General features: G+C 43.2%; 1 protein-coding gene across 9 annotated transcripts in view; it reads left to right on the plus strand.

Moving 5' to 3' along the window:
* FTO (FTO alpha-ketoglutarate dependent dioxygenase) overlaps nucleotides 1–17,602 on the plus strand; it is a 440,209-nt gene that overhangs the window by 186,094 nt on the left and 236,513 nt on the right. For all 9 annotated transcript variants that reach the window (XM_045046926.1, XM_045046927.1, XM_045046928.1 and 6 more), the window contains exon 7: nucleotides 6,326–6,445. In XM_045046926.1, the coding sequence (XP_044902861.1) occupies nucleotides 6,326–6,445 (120 nt within the window). The remainder of the gene's footprint in view (nucleotides 1–6,325; nucleotides 6,446–17,602) is intronic.

Raw genomic sequence — 17,602 nt, forward strand, 5'->3', positions numbered from 1 at the left:
GAGGAGAAACCATGTCTGCTCCCACGAGGTCATACAGTGTCTTTAAAGAGATATTTAGGATCTTGCGAACTGCCCCATACCTTGTGAAACATTGCCACAATCTCTGGAACAAAAGGCAAAGAAATTCTTCCTTTCAAGGAAAGAATAACCACTTCTAATGCTAATAAGCTGCACTCAGGACTGACTTTCTTCCCTTCCCTGTACCTGATAAGTGCCCCATTTTCTCTCCTATCTGTCCTTAAGTAGAGACACTGCTGATAGCTAGAACCTCAAGAAAGATAAGCGTTTTATGGGCCCGGTGACCTCACTGAATTAGACTTGGGAGCAAAGTTATGTCTTCCTCCATATTTGCAGTAAAGAAATTCTGGTCTGTAGTAAAGAAATTCTGATTTTTTCCTTCTCTACAAACCTTGCAATGTCAGGATTCAGGCCAGCCGAATGGGTGCTCTTTTCAACACTCAACATGAGTTATTCCCTGCGCCCCCCGCCCCCCCTCCATCTTGGTCTTCTGTGACTGGCCGAGATGTTTTGTTATCATCAACGGGTGGGGGAAATCTGTAAAATCACACTGTTTATCTAATAGTAGAATATTGTCACCTGAGCCCAATAGCTTCAGCAAGTGACTGGCTGCTTTTGACACTGTATACTTTAGCGAAGTGGGAGAGACGTGTATCAGAAGCCTTAGCCCCTTGAAGCTAGTCTAGAAATCGAAGGCAGAGAGAGATCATGAATCTAAATATGGTGTGTGCTCACCTTGCCCAGCCCCCCAGTCTTTGATTCTTCAAGGCCACCTCCTTCATATGAATTCCATATGCCAAAGCACGTTATCATATACTGTTTTTTGGCCCTACGCGCTGGCCTGGGATCGAGCACTGACATGATCACTTTCTTCCGTGTCTTGTTGTGAAACAATAGCATCATACATGGTCCATGATCGCTCCCCCTGGGTTCTTTATTGTTCGATTTCCTCTATCTTAAAGGCCACATGCCTTTGCTGCACCAATTACAGGATGAAGCCCTGGGTTTTGTGTGTTGCGGGCCTTCAGGCTCTGTGGGTGTAGATGTGGCTTGTTTCCTTTAGATGGTTTCTAACTAAGCAATTTGGGAACTGTGGGGAATAGACCTGAGTACCTTTAGAAAGTATTTTTTTTCCTAACTAAAGATGCTTAGCAAAGGTTTTTGTTCACTGATAAGCAGAATCCTCCTGCATGTTATTATGCTGTTTTCCTTCTTAAAAATGGTTTGGTCTGGGGCACCTGGGTGGCTCAGTTGGTTAAGCGTCCGATTTCAGCTCAGGTCATGATCTCACGGTTCGTGAGTTCAAGCCCTGCGTCGGGCTCTGTGCCGACAGCTCGGAGCCTGGAGCCTGCTTTGCATTCTGTGTCTCCCTCTCTCTCTCTGCGCATGCTCTGTCTCTCTGTCTCTCTCTCAAAAATAAATAAACATTAAAAAAAAAAATGGTTTGGTCTGGTCAGACCTGCATCTTCCTCGGAGTTCCTGGGAAAGAGCCTTCATGGGGTAGCTCTTAGTAGATTGGACATTACCATCTCTCCCTCATCTAACATCTTGCTCAGTGAAATAACTTATTTCAGGTGTTGTGGTGAGACATTAACCCCAGCGGGCATGTTCACGCATCCCCTGAGGGGCCTGCGTGAGCTGAGCTGGGACCAAATCAAGAGCCCCCCACTGACTTGGCAGAGAAAAGTAGATGACAGTTGCCTACCTGTGGAAGTGATGGAGGCGTTTACAATGAATGGTGAGGTAGCGTCTCATAAGTCACGATTTTGAACTTTGCTGTTGAATGCCTGAGGTTTCAGGTAGGTGGGTGGATTCCGTTTCTTCTTCCCCTTCAGACTTTTCCTAGACATTTTTAGGGGAAAAGTTTTTCTTGACTGATCTTCTCTGAGACCGTTCCAGGTACAGATTAGTTAAGAGGGTGATGAAAGACAGTTGTCCCAGCAATCCCTGTTGTGAGACAGACACTATTGTGAGCATGTTTTCATTTTTCACTGATGATTGAGAAGGCCCTTCAGGAACCTGCAAGGCCTCTAGGTTGTCGGTAGGCCTTGGCTAATTGCTCATCTTTGTATTGTAGCTGCTCAAAAGGTTGAATAATTGTGAATTTCCTTGAAGGGCCTGTCCAGAAGGTGGGAGTTTGGTGTCTAAGCATCGTGAGCTCTGAGAGAACCTCAAAAGAGTTGCTATGTGTTGTCTCCTTGACGCTCCCATCTCTGGGGATCTGCATCACCCGTGGAGTGTTCGTGGCCCCAAGGCAGCCATTACCCTCCTCAGGGTTTGTCTCTAGGTTCTGCTCTGATAGTTCTGAGCTTCCCGGTGCCGGCGGGGGGGGGGGGGGGGGGGGGGGAGGGAGGGAGGGACCCCTGGATGCACCCTGGAGAAGGGATGAAGACCCTACTCCTTTCATGCTTAGAACTTTATTGGTCAGTCACTACGGTTGACCTTTGATTGTTGTTTCAACCCCGGAAGCGATAAGGCTTCCATTCTGTTCCGAGTCCTGATGCTTCAGCTTTCGTGGGGTATCCGCCCTGCAGCTTTCTTTTCTTAACCCCGCAGTTGAGGGAGAAAAAAATAAAAACAACTTTTTCTTGTTTGTTTGTTTGTTTGTTTTTGTAACTCAAACTCTGAATCGAATGGCTGGAAGTATTGTATGCTTCCTTAATTAATTTTAAGGAAGCAGCCAACGACGTCTGTTGGCAGTGGGGGAAATGGCGAGGGTGACATTTGTTTAAAATCCTGTAATTTTTTTTTTTTTTTTTTTTGCCCACAACATTGAAATGAAAAAGTCAGGTTATGGAGCCGAATAAAATACATGCCAGTGGTTTTGATGCCCAGAAAGATTGTATCTCGTGGGAAGTACTTCAACTCATGAATAAAACTCTGCCGGGAGTAAGTGCTCAGCGTTGAACTTTACTGACTGGCCTCTCTGGAAGGGGGGTGGCCATGAACTGACATGGATGTTAAAACTTTTCTTGCTAAGAAAATTTTATCACGTCGTGAGATCCTTGGGGACAATAAGTTGTAGGCCTTGTGCAGTTTGCTTTCTTAGCATCTGGCAAGTGCCTGGCATATAGTAGCCCATTCATTATTAACTCACTAGTCCTCACTCTAAATCTATGTGGTTATTATGTGATTGTCTTTATTTTACAGGTGACATAGCCATTTGGTACTGGAGCCCAAGTTTGAACTGGCTCCAGGGCCCTTATGCTTTTTTTTTTAAATTTTTTAAAAAGTTTATTTATGTAATATTTTTTGAGAGAGAGAGAGAGTGAGCAGAGCAGAGGCAGAGAGAGAGGGAAAGAGAGAGAATCCCAAGCAGGCCCCACGCTGTCAGCGCAGAGCCCGACGCAGGGCTCAAACAAACCATGAGCTCATGACCTGAGCTCGAATCAAGAGTCGGACACTTAACCAACTGAGCCACCCAGGCGCCCTGGTTCCTTATTCTTAATCATGGCACCGTCTGCTTCAACTGATAGCTGGGCATCTAAGGAGGAAGCTGAAGTCCTGATTTATTAAAATGGATGGGGTCCTCCTTTGCATTCTCGTCTCATAGCAGAGTCTCCAGGTATGCCTCTCTCCTTCCTTCCGCGGCTTTAATTTACTGAAATCTAGACCCTAGTGTACCCCAATAGGTTGAATAAACTAATTACATATGCTGATCTGTTTTATTTTTATTTCTTGGGATACCACGATTGCCAGGGCTCATAAGTTTTGTCTTCACCAATGAAAATAACCAGCCCCCAGATAAGAAAACCTTTTCAAATCTTTGCAGCTTGCCCTGACATAGGGCGTGATGCTTTGCTAATAGGCTGTTCCCATAATGGGAACCAATTTCACACAAAATCTATTAAATAGAACTCTTCTTGTAGTGAGTAATGTGAAACCTGCATCTTCAGAGAAGTTGAACTACCCTGTGTTCGCTCTCCTCTCAAAGCAGTGTGGTTTACTGCTGTTACCAACTGTCTCTAAATACCACAGATAAGTTTCGGCAGCTATTGTCTTAATATTGTCCACATTCCTTTTTTTTTTTTTTTCCTGTTTAAACAGCTTTAACTGAAATCAGTTCTACATATCAAACAAACATTTAGTTAATGTAAACTGAAACCCTTTCATATGACTGGGTGTTCTCAGGTTAGTTATTTGAGCCATTTTCACCATTGGTAAATCTTCACAAGTTGCTTTTGTTTGCCTCGCGAAAGTTCAATATGGATAAATACAGAAATTCTTTGTGGTAACAGGTTAAGGTTGTACTAGTTGGACTGTCTAGGGAACACGATTACCGTAGCAAAAGTCAGACGACCCAACATTAACCTCTAAGCTGTGAAAGCTCAACATTTCTTTAGAGGGCAGAGGTCAGAAGAGTTGTGGGGATGAATAGAGTTGTACGTTGACAGTAAAATTTGATTAAAAAATTTTTTTTGTTAACGTTTATTTATTTTTGAGACAGACAGAGAGAGACAGAGCATGAATGGGGGAGGGTCAGAGAGAGAGGGAGACACAGAATCCGAAACAGGCTCCATCCAGGCTCTGAGCTGTCAGCACAGAGCCCGACACAGGGCTCGAACTCACAGACCGTGAGATCATGACCTGAGCGTCATGAAGTCGGACGCCCAACCGACTGAGCCACCCAGGTACCCCTGTAAAATTTGATTTTTCAAGGTGAAGATGAGTTTTAGAAGATTTGGAAAGTGGATAGAAAACAATTTCTTACCCTTCCAAAGCTTTACTCAGCCTCTCCTCTGCATACATTGGGGTTATTTCATTTGCAAGGGACAAAAAAAACCTCAACCTGAATTGGCTTAAGTATAAAAGGCTTCTGGGACTCCTGGGTGGCTCAGTTAGTTAGGCATCCGACTTCAGCTTAGGTCACGATCTCGCGGTTTGTGAGTTCGAGCCCTGCGTTGCGCTCTGTGCTGACAGCTGAGAGCCTGGAATCTGCTTCCGATTCTGTGTCTCCCCCTCTCTCTGCCCCTCCCCTGCTTGCACTCTCTCTCTCTCTCTCTCCGTCTGTCTCTTTCTTTCTCAAAAATAATAAATAAGCCTTAAAGAAAGTGTAAATAGGTTTAAAAAATAAATAAATAAATAAATAAACGACTTCAGGAATAGCTTGATCAAGAGCCAGGTGGTATCACCAGCACCTGGTTTTTATCTTTTTATCTTGCAGTTGCTTCCTACTGGGTTGTCTCCATTTTTCCCATTTGGTGGTGGCATGGATTTAGAATGCTTTTCCTGAATCTTCTCATGGGATCTAGACTTAACTGTGATTGAACATACCGCGATTGTCTCCATACCCAGTTCTGTGACTAGAGAAATATGGGGGCTGATTGGCTGACACTTGGGCCACACACTGCATCCCTGGTGTTGGGGCTGGAGATCTACCCAGACCACGTGGACTGAGACTGGGGAAGGGGGTCGGTTACCAAGTGAATAGTGAGGTTTTGCTAGAATAGAAGGAGGAATGCTAAGGAGGCAAATAATAACCGTAATAATAACCATATAGGTTCATAGGAAGGAAAAGCAATTGTTAATGCCTTCACTGTTCTTTCTACCTATTGACATGTGCCCTGACTTGAAAAGTAACGATTTGAATGGCTGTAGGTTTAATGGATGCCCCATAATTAACTTTGCATTGTTTAGTTATAAGGGCTAGGACTCTCACCAGCTCCTCCTGGCCCATGGTAAATTCTGTATTTATTTTAAATATAAGAAATCTTGAAATTGGCTGTCTCTTAATATATGTCTGTTTTGCTCTAAATATCAATCTTTAATAAAGATGTTTAATAAAGATATATTTTGATTCTATCTTCCCTGTCCCACATTGCGCAGGCTGCTGTAACTTCAGGATCTCAGTATTTGTGTTTTGTCTTGCCTTTTTGTAAAATTTATTTATTTATTTATTTGTTTATTTAGAGAGGTAGAGGGTGCAAGTGAACCAGGGGCAGAGAGAGAGATAGAGAGAGAGAATCCCACGAGGGGCAGGGAGGGGTGGGGGAGAGAGAAATGGGGCTCACCCGGGGCTCGAGCTCACCCCGATGCGGGACCCAAACTTATGAACCATGAGATCATGACCTGAGCTGAAGTCCGACGCTTAACTGACTGAGCCACCCAGGAGCCCCTTACGCCCGCTTTTCTCTTGGCTTTGCAGAAATGCTCTGGAGACTCCCCAAGTTCTACTGGAAACCAGTTAGGCTGAGCTTTTCTCACCCTGTGGCAATTAAGTTACTGGAGGAGAATCGGGTGACAGTGTTGTCCTTGACTGTCCCTCATGAAGGCATTGTAACAACTGCCTTCTCTTTATGGCCCACAGGTTGAGTTCGAGTGGCTGAGACAGTTTTGGTTTCAAGGCAACCGATACAGAAAATGCAGTGATTGGTGGTGTCAGCCCATGGCCCAACTGGAAGAACTGTGGAAGAAGATGGAAGGTGTGGTAAGTACCTGAGGTCCGGGGCCGCATTTTCTGGGACGCCGGGCTGTGTGACCCCTCTGCTGCCTCATTTGCATAGGCAAATACATAATTCATTATTCCAAATTATTGGGTTAGGTAACTGTTCGCCAGGAACAGCCAGGATTTTGCCAGGACAAGCTCACTTGAGTTCAGTGGGCGTTTTCTTGAGTATTTCCCACATATAAGGCACCGTGCCGGACGCATGGTAGGAAGTGACGAGGAGGGAACCACGATGGAACGGTAAGATTTAAAATGCCTTTGCATTTTTAGATGCACCGGGCACTGTTCGAAGGGCTTTCCCTGTATTAACTTCTAAAGTTCATACAGCAGCCCTACGAGGTGTAGAAACCCTTATGAGCCTTAATTTATAGATGTGAAAACTGAGACATTGAGAAATTAGGTGCCTCGCCCAAGGTCACAGAGTAAGCAGCAGAGCAAGATGGAGACCCTGGCAGTCTGGCTCTGTAGCTTAACTGCTGCATTCAGTTTAACAAGGAGAGAGACATGAATATAGCCAGGTGTTACATTAGCTAAAATGAAAGCCTGTGATAGAGATTAAAAAAAAAAAAAAAATCACAGGCCAGAGGAGGGAGTATTAAATTCAGGCCACTGGACCAGGACTGTTGTGAAACAGCAGATGTTGCCTTTGGGGACTTTGGATGGGGAGGCGTAGGGTCAGATAGGGCATTGGGAGAGGAGCATTAGGCTCCAGGAACTGTACAAACGAGACTGGAAATGGGGCAGTCCAGCGCGGCCAGGGCGAGGGATCGGGGGGTGGAGTCAGAAGCATAGCTGGAAGGCAAAATTGAGGCCACTTGCCAGTTTTGAATTAAGTCTCAATTTAAAGAATAGCAGTAATGGCAGACCCTTATTTGATACTTATTAAGGACCAGGCACTATTCTGAATGTTTTATGTATAACTTATGTAACTTTTACGGCAACCCCATAAAGTAGGTATGATGGGTCTCCATTTCATAAACCAGGAGACTGAGCCACAAAAGGTTTCCATAACTTCCTCAAGATCACACGGCTCATAAGCGGGGGAACGGGGATTTGAACCCAGGAAGGCTGGCTCTAGGGTCACGCCCTTCACTGCCTCGCTGCTCTGCCTCCAGACCGTTGAACTTGAAATGTAGTGGAAAAGTGGTAAAAGCCTGCTGCACCCTGGAGGTGGTGCCCGCACAGACTCAGACTTGTTCTGGAAACAAGGATCCGATCTGCGCAAGTGGGGAGCTGTGGCCAACCTCTGTTATAAAACCGAGGTTTTATAATGAAAATACCAAGTCACCACCCTGGAGGGGTCTTAGTTTGAAAGTCCAGGTCGGAATCTGGACCCTAGCTTTCCAGACATCTCTTCAGATGTTTAAATCATGCCTTTCGATGGATCTGTGTCTGAGGAAGGAATGTTAATAATCCTTCTTTTATTGTACTAAGGGTATCACAAAAATGGATTCCGCCGAAGACCTGAACCTCAGTATAAAACCGAGCATTGTAAAACTGAGTTGGAAGTAATGAAAAGTCCAGGCTTAAATCTCCTTAGTTCTATTCCTAAAATTAGCCTGTGTGGAGCATGCTACATTTTTATGGAATGTATATATAAAGGCAACTTCATTTACAGGGCATATTTGTTTTTATGATGTTCTTCTCGGCTTGTCCATTTACATATGAGTTGGAAGAACCTCTTTATTTACGAGACTTTGAGTCTAAGACATCAGGTGGACTTTGGGGTTGTAACTTGACGACTCCACGTATTAGAATTGGCAAATTAATGAGAAAAGAACTCGCTGATTTTGTAAAATAAATAAATACGTCACTAAATAAAAATTTATTTTTGCACCACTTTTGTTCAAGGGTTTTTTTGGTTTTTGTTTTTTTTTTTTGTCTCTTAAAGAGAAGTCTTCGGTATTGTGAGCTTACGGATCATACTCATTATGAATTCATTTAAAAGATTTAGTTGTCATTTTTTTTTTAATCGGACCATGGCACATCAGTTAGAAGGAATATCTTCTGTTTACTTTATACCTCTTGTGTAAAAAATACCCAGAAGAAGAGCAGTCTTGGGAATCCTCCAGAGCGAGCTTCCTTGCAGTTGGTGTGGCATTACTGAGTGTTCCGAGTGAAATCAATGGTCCCAGTGTCTCTCCTCAGCAAGCCTCAGGGTGATCATTATCAGCAGAGTGGAGGTTTGGGCCAACATAAAAGGGATGATCCTTCTAAATTAAATTTAAGCATGGCTCCAAGCCTCTTTAAATGACTTTTAACAAATTCATAATAATTTATTTTTGCTATTGGAAGAGACAGAAGACCATAGTCATTGGGCAAGCCTATGGTTCTGTGGCTCTGTTAGCTCAATGCCATCTGGTATTTGTGAACTGGCCCAGCCAGTTCAATTCCTGCTTTGTACCAGCCCACCTCATATGTTTGCACTTGCAAGCAGTAGGGGGCAATGTTGAGCTACCTGTTTGAGGCCTCAAGATGCCGGCCTTTCAGGAAAATGCATACAAATGTACCATTAACTGTCAAGAATTATCCCTGTTGCTTCAAGTTAGCTGTAATCTCCAAGATTCCATAACACAGGAAATCAGTTGTGGGTTAACAAATTCAACAGCAATTTAACATAAAAAGTGCAGTGTTTGGTGCACATTTGGATTCTATAGAATTAGACTAATCTGAACAGCGTTTCTGAATGTACTCCCTTTGCTTCCAGGGAATGTATTACTCAAAATCGTTATCCTTCTCGACAAATGATTCTTCTTTATCTCTGTGCTTTTTTAAAATGGTAAAAGCATGTGTGTGTGTTGTGGAAAGGCTTCTCTAATTAGTGCATTTTGTCTGTTCTGCCCCGTAGCGTGGGTCTCTTTCGGTGAAAACAAAACAAAAAAAACCCCAGGCGATCCGCACATTACTTTTCACCTTTTGCTTATGAGTAAAGCAGCCTTGGACGGCCCTCGTACCAGGACTTGTGTTGTGATTTCTCTCTGTCTCTGTGTTGCCTTTTCTCTTTTTTCTCCCCCCACTTTGTGGTTGGGACGTGTAGTCTCAGGTTGGATGCAGAAAAACGGAAAATGCGCTTTGAAATCGCCTTTCTTCCATTAATGGTAATTGCTTCACATGTCATAACCAGTCGCATATTTCAAAAAGTTTAGTCCACTGCCTCTAAAACTCCTCCAGCCTTTGCTTCCCATTCCCTGTCCCAGCAAGCACTGTTTTTATCACACTGTTTATTCTTGCCATTTCTCTCCCCGAGGATAGTTTTACCCTGTGCTTGGTCTTGTGATGTAAATGTTAAACCTTATATTTGAATGGCATTCTGATAAAATATCATATTTTCCCTGAATATTACCTCATGAATTTATGAGCCATTGAGCCCGAAGCAACACAACCCTTTCTTACAACCCAAGAAGTTAGCCTTGCCTTTTCTCTCTTCTTTGCTCCCTCTTCAGGAAGGCACTATAATGCCAGAACACTGTTCAAATGTGTGCGTTTTATTTTATGTTATTTTGTCCGGCCAGCCCACCACCTCACAACCAAGATTAGCGTCTTAGGAGGAGACTCTCCAGGATAAGAGAGAGTTACCATTTGAAAGAAACCGTACAAGCTTTGCTTTCTGGGTAAAGAGAAATATGAAAAGCCGAAGTCTCCCGTGAGGTGAGGAAGTCTTGCTGTAGCCAGAGATCCAACGGATAGGCCATGTGTCTCTTAGGGTCTGGTATCGCGCTTTGCAAAACTGACATTTATTTTACCCATAAAAACGTTTTAACACCATCAAATTCACAATGAGACGGAAAAGAATGCTAGGTGCGATGGCCTCTTAAATTGACGACATTTATTCATTTCCTTTTGACCTTAAAAAACAAAAGGTCAATTTAGTGTAATCCGATGGAAATATTCTAGGATAATTTCCGGAGTCGACATTTTCGGAAGTACTGATGATTGATATACTGGAGAGAAATTTCTTCATGCTTTTCCAGGTCCTGATCATTTCAAATGTTTTGAATTGCATTTCATGTCTTGACAGTTCTTGCTGGGGACCACAGTGCATTTATATGGCAGTTGGCCTTAATAACCTTTATTGACTTTAGTGGGTAGGAGCCAAGATGGGATCATTTTAATATATCCGTTTTGAAACGGTGTAAAACGCAACATGTAATTATGTTAGGTAAGCTATAGGTAACTTAAATTCTACCCATTTGCGTTAAAATTTTGGCACAGGAGAGCAGAGAGACGTGGAAAGTGAGTAGGTGTTTTATTTAATTCTGTTACCAGTTTCTTGTTGTTGAAGTCTTAAGAGAGGAAATGGACTTACGGACGTAAAGGTTGTCCTTTACAAGTCAGTTATAATAGTTTAATTTCAAGATGAGTCATAGGTTTTTCCTTGTCATTTTGGCCTGTGTAAACCATCTGGGAGAGTTCATGCCAGGTGGCTGTCCACTGCTGTCTGGTGGAGCCTTTCTTGGTGTAGGTGACACAGTCATAGGCAGTGATTGAGCTGAAGAGCAGTTTTTTTTTTTGTTTGTTTTTGGAGAGATTAATGACCCTATCATCACAGTGTGTTAGATTAAATTCTTTGTAGCTGAGTAGAGGAACGAGGCTGCTTTCTCACGTGCTGAAATTATACTGAGTGTACTGGTATTTGCTATTCTATTACAGTTCCATTAGCTAAGTTCATTTTAAACTATCTTCTAGGATTAAAGATTTTGGGGGGTATGAGGAAGAAAGCGATATAAATGTTAACTTTTTGTCCTTGTTGATAGTGAAGTCACCAACTCCTATTTATATACGTGTGTGTGTGTGTGTGTGTGTGTGTATCCCTTATGCCGTTGATGTATATACTAAATTACATTTGCAAACATCACCCTGTCTTCCATTTTTCAGCATTAGCATTTCTGATCTAGGAGCAGAGTATATTATAGTAATTTAGGAATTGGTAGGAGACGTCTGGTGGTTTTAAATGAAAATTTAAGTTCCCTTCTCCCCTTTTGGACTGGTACAGTGCTGAGTGGCTCAGAATAAGCACAGATTGGAAGCAGGTAAACAGTCACAAGCACCCAATAATTCAAATTATGTACACAGACACTGAGTTTGGGGACCCCTGTGTTTATGTGGCTTTGGAAATTTGGGGAAGAAAGAGAAAGAAAAGGCACTTTTCAGCTACAGGGGCTAAAAGTCCATGGCTCACATTTTTTATTATCTTAAAGGTGTTCATTGAAGATTGGTTCTTTGCATTCTCCTCTCTCCCCACCCACCCACTGCTATTCCCCACAGCTGTATTGTTCTATTAAGAGTAAAATATCTGAGGGGAAATTGTACGTGTAATTCAGCAATGAATTTCTAACAGGTTTTGGTTCCTTCTTTGATTGCCTTCTAAATTTCTCAGAGAGTTTTCCAGTTTTTCCCTCAGTTGCTGCAGACTTAGTAATGAATTAAAAAAAAAAAAAAAAGCATTGTGTCTCCTGTCTTTTTGGGAAAAAAATTTACAATTCCAAGAGAATTCAGGCTTAAGCTTGGGAAACAGAATGTGCATCGAAAGCACAAAGGAGTATGTTTATGATTCTCTTTGAAGTGTTTTTGCAAGTGGATAAGGAAAATTTTAGAAACCGTCTGATAGTGTTCAGGGTAAATACTTAAACCCCTTTAGAGAATTTCACACACAGATACTGTGCAGCAGAAAAAAGGGATACTTATGTTTCTTAAAGCTGCTACAGCCTACAGCTTTGTACTTAAAGACAGAGGTGTTGAATAGAATTCTACTGAGGATACATCCAGTGACAATATCTCCAGGAACATCAGAGCGAACCAGTGGGTAGGACTTTCTGTTTTTAACCCTTACATGAGCTGTGTGAGACTTGAGCTCTATTGGCACCAAGTACTAGGATGTGCCTGTTACATCCCCGGCATGTTAAGAGGATGGCTCAGGTGCCTCTGCTCTGCACACAATAGGAACAAGGCGAAAAACACCGAACATGGTGAGACACAGTGACGGGAGCCTGGAAATTCCAAGTGAAAGGCTTGCCGTTTCTCTTAACTCTTGTTAGCGTGTGCAGAGAAAAACTGGAATAAACAGCCAAGGTTGCTGTTTTAGCCTTGATTTGATTCCATAGGCTTTAGCTCCATTTCGCTAGCCTGTGTTAGATCCACACACACACACACACACACACACACACACACACACACACACGTCTGCACACGCACACATGCACCTTTCACACATGTTCTATTTTCTTTCCGATAGACAAATGGGGTTGTTTTAAATAATTTTAGCGACGCTAGGATTCAGATTGATGTGTGAAGATCCTGCTACTTTACCCTGGGGTGCTATTGTAGCCTTGGCTGCTGGAATTTATTTCGGATTCCTTCGACTAGCAGCCCATCACAGCATTTCAGATGTGAATCGGAACCCCTGGTGTCAGATGGGAGTGTCAGTAATTTCTGTTTTGGTTTGTTTTTTCCTGGAAAAGATATGGCATAAAATAATTGTGTACCTTATTTGCTCTAGTCCTTTTGGCCGGGGGTGAGGTGGGGAGGGGGGCATTACCGTCAGCTCTAGCCTGTCCTTTATCTTATTATAGATACCTTTGAGATATTCCAGAAGAATCTTTGTCTAGAAGAAGGAAGTCATGTTAGAAACAAATCAGCAGACCTACAGTTTTGAAAGAAAGGCAAGATTTCCCAAGGATGTGTGCCAGCTGTTGGGAATATTCTCAAGATTATAGGATCTCTTTCTCCCCAGGTTGGTTCGTGAATGGTCCCTAAAACTGTTAACCCTCTGAAGAAAATTATTACGATGACCAAAATGAAAAAGTCGGTAACCTATAAAATACTGCACACACGCAAGGCGTCACCAAAGTAGTGATTTTAGAAGGAAGCGTAGCCAGTCCTCAGTTTAGGAGCCCTTACTTAGAGGTCATTTGACTGAGTTCCCCTTAGTGACACACTCTCTTCCTTTTCCTCATTTCCCTTCCTTTACAACCGGGGTCAGTCTTGGAGGTAGAGGGACTCAATGAATCGAAGCTCAGTGCTACTCTGGTAATGTTTCTACCCCACTGTGGGCTAAATACTTTGGGAAGCTGGGCTGGGAATCTTTCCATATTTTGCAAAAATGTCTCTATGGAGAAATGTGCTCCCAGTGCCAAAATCTGACTTACCAGAGAGCTCTGGGAACACATTAAGTCAGCTCTTCCGTGCATTAAGGGTAACATAACCATGATCCTGCTCTCTTTTTGTTGACATCTGCAAAAGAATGACCTTTTTTTTTTTTTTAAACCAAGGGAAACTTGATACGTTGCCCTTTCAGTATTCCTGAAAGTATCTCTGTGATCATTTGGAGATGATGTTTTTAACACCGTCGTTCCCCTAACACGTAAATTATGATGGACTTTTTTTTGTATTTCCTCTACATGATCTCAGCCCATCTGGAACCACCTGTGACAATCTCATTTGTAAATTTTTCCTTGATGTGTATAAAAATCTCAGATAACATCCACCTTGTTTTGGACTGATTGACAAAATTAGCCTTCAAATAAAAATCTGGAGTATTATGGAAATATTCAAAATTAATTTCTACTGTTACAGGCATATCTGCTCTGCTTATGAGGACTTGGAACAGGTGGTAGGCTGATATTACACATCCCTTTACTTTAAATATTATTAATTTAAATGTGCAATTATGAAATACCCAGAATTATGCATCAGATCTCTAACAGATGTTGGGGGATTAAGAGGGCTTGTATTTTATTTAATGTCATCAACTTTTCATGCAGTTAACAGTGAATTTTTTAACGGATGGAGTTGATGAGATGTTCCAATGTCTGCAGTAGGGTCTCCTGTCTTGGAGACCTGAACAGTAGTTGGGCAAGGGGGGCTGTGTTTAGCTGTCTAGCAATAATGTCTCAAATTTAACATACCTCAGACCAAACTCTTGATTCCCATTACCCCCCAGCCTTTCTCCCAGTATCACACAGGGCAGTAATTTGCACTGTCCAGTCGCTCAGCCTATAACCTCTTGATTTATCGGCGAATCCCGTTAACTCTGTTTTCTAGATATTCATGATCTGGCCACCTTTCACCATCCCCTGTGCTGCTGCCTTGATGAGAACCACCATCATTTATAGAAATAGTCTCTCTGCTATTACCACCCTATGTCCATCCCTGTCAGAGTGTTCCTTTAAAATACAAAGTCTGGTGTTTCACTCCCCCGGCCCAAACTCACTATCATGTGCAGATATACAGCTTCCTTGCATCGGGGCTCAGTGCCCTGCAGGGTCTGTCCACCCCCACCCCGTACATTATTTCCCCTCCGTCCCAGTCCTCCACTCGCCTTCTTACTGTCTTCAGGAACACGCCCAGCCTCCTCCTGCATCATGGTCTTTGCATTCGCCGTTGCCTCTGTCTGGAATATTCTGCCCTCTGTTAATTTGCATGACTCACTTCCTCCCTCCATTCCCGTCTCTCTGCTCATGTCACTCCTTGGAGAGAGCTTCTTACGCTAGGGAATGCCTTGCCCTCTTCCACCTTGCTTCCCATCGCTTCCTACCATCTGCCAGGATACTTGTTTGTTATCTGCTTCTACCTAATATGGTCCCTGGGAGAGAAGGACTTTGTTTTATCCGCTGTAATGTCTCCAACTCTTACAACGGTGTCTGGTGCAGCGTAGGTCCCCGACACTTACTCGTTGAGGAAATGAATCGATGTTAGGTCCACATACGAGTCCAGCCATTTCCTCACGCCCACGGGAAGCGGCATGGTCTTTAATCCATCCCTTTTAACTCTGTACATTTCCCTAAAATATTAGGTCCTCCTTCGTAGGAATATTCTGGGGGGGGGGGTGTCAGTTTTATTTTTAAACAAATGGAACCCTCCCAACAATACCCCCAAACGCCTTTAACATTTAAAAAATAATAATATCGAGAGTACAGAGGACGCATGAGAATGTCCTGTTTTATGCCTTTGGCATTTACCCGGAGAAGACCGAGCGGCCGCTGGCAGACAACTTACGCAAATATGAAGGAAAAAAAATGTTTTAAGCGTGAGACGTAAGTAGGTTATTAGCAACACTGCTCCCAGAACTTAGAATTGTGGTGTTTTGTCTCGCTCGTCGGCATCCCTCATATTTTAGATTTCCCTCTTCTTGGAAAACTTAATGGAGTCAAACTGTCAAGAAATTAAATGAGTTCTCTCACAAAGCTTGGACTTTTTATTACCAATTTCCAAAAGTTATATAGGGAAAGCAGTATGTGCTGGACAGGTTTTGGGCACAGAACTAGGGAAATCTCTGAGGAGTAAACTGACTTCCGCTAGACAAGCTGAAAACTGATTAAAATATTTATCATCCTTTGGGTATGCAACAGCTTTTGATGATGGAAGGCATATTAATATTCATCTTTGCTGCTTGTCTACACTTCAGACGGATCCCAGGAAAGGATGTTCAGATGACCAGTTTTCTTTCCTCACCAGGAGTCCTTGAGACCCAGTACAACTTGGAACCGAGAAATGCCTTGTGATGTGATTGAGCGAGCTTTTCCTCTGGGGGCTGGGGATGGGGGAATCCAAACCAGGAGAGACCTTTGGGCTGGAAAGCTTTAAAGGATTACTGCTTTCTCGCAGGAAGTCTTTTGCTGGAACAAAAGGAAAAGTTTGGTCGTAATTTCACAAGCAGGAGAACTGCCGTCGCTGAGTCCAGGAGGCAGAACCTGGCCCTTTGGGTGAAGTGGGGGGATCGGAGCCTTACACAGGGTTTCGGTGTGGATGCCACTGGGGGCTGAAGATTTCCCCTCTCCTTTCGCGTACGCTTGTGAGGGAAGAAGGAGAGAAATAGGTAGTGTTCGCTGCTGACCCTAAGGTCTTCTGACTGGTTGCTCTGGAGTGTTCTGCCTGTCTCTTGTCTTGAGACAGAGTAAATATATACGGTATCCGCATAGCTAGGCCTAACTAGCATAGGATGGCCTGCTGTGGTTCTCAGGATCGGTCTTTAAAAGTTTTTTTCCGGGGCACCTGGTTGGCCCAGTCAGTTAAGTGTCTGACTTCGGCTCAGGTCATGATCTCTCAGGTCCGTGAGCTCGAGCCCCGCATTGGGCTCTGTGCCGACAGCTTGGAGCCTGGAGCCTGCTTTGGATTCTGGGTCTCCCCCTCTCTCTCTGCCCCTCCCACCCCCGCTCAAAAACAAATACGCATTAAAAAAAATTTTTTTTAGGTTTTTTTCCTTTGACGGGAGAAAGAATCCGGCTTAATTCGTTTAGTTAGTTAAGCAGTGTTGTTTTCTGTCTAGATTAGAATAGCCTTGATTACATTTTGGGTGGGGGTGCAAGTAAGACCTCTGAAAGAAACTGACCCCTTTATTGAGCGGTCTGCAAAACCTGGAAATTGAATAGAATGTTCTCATAAAAAAGGGTATGGTGTTAAGACCCTTACTTTCTATCTTTTAAATCTGAAACGTCAGAATCTGCCCCTTTCGCATTTTTGTTTTTATCATTCCACACTGAGACATTTCTATGGGCTGTACCCTAAAATATTTGGACAGCAATTATATCTGCAACCTATTTCAATCGAGTGGCATCAGGAAAGAAATTTCCATTCTTCATTCTAGTCATTTCCTCATTCGCCTGCTCCACTTTGTGCAGATAAGTGTGAAGTTCTACAAAAAGCCAGGACTTCTGTCTCCCAGGTTGATAAAGCACAAGGCTGTAAGTAATTCAGAGGAAGCAAAATCAAAGGGGAGAGTGGATTCCGACGTAGGCCTTCGGGAATACGAAGGGTTTTGATAGATGGAGATGGTTGGAGGATATTCAGAGATGCGAGAAGCAGAGACATTGTAGTGGGAAAACACAAAATCTGCTCCCAAACTTGATTAGACCGGATGGAGAGTGGTCCATGTGAGTCCAGTAGCGAGAGATCAGATCAGGAAGATTAGCAAGGACCCGTTTCTAATGCATTTCTTTGCAAGATACGGGGCCTTCCCCCTTTCATGATGCCTTCCTGTCATAGTCCTGGAAGGCCAGTCGTAATCACGTGCAACTAAAAATAGAAAGGTAACTATTTTATCATCTTCATTGGCAAAGGGGACACAAGTCAAAATTCGATTATTTGCACTAACGTCAAGACCCGTCTGCATCCCGAGGACAGGAAATAAGCAACTCTGCGCAT

The sequence above is a fragment of the Felis catus genome, chromosome E2 (genome assembly GCF_018350175.1).
Source record: "Felis catus isolate Fca126 chromosome E2, F.catus_Fca126_mat1.0, whole genome shotgun sequence".
NCBI classification, from domain to species: domain Eukaryota; kingdom Metazoa; phylum Chordata; class Mammalia; order Carnivora; family Felidae; genus Felis; species Felis catus.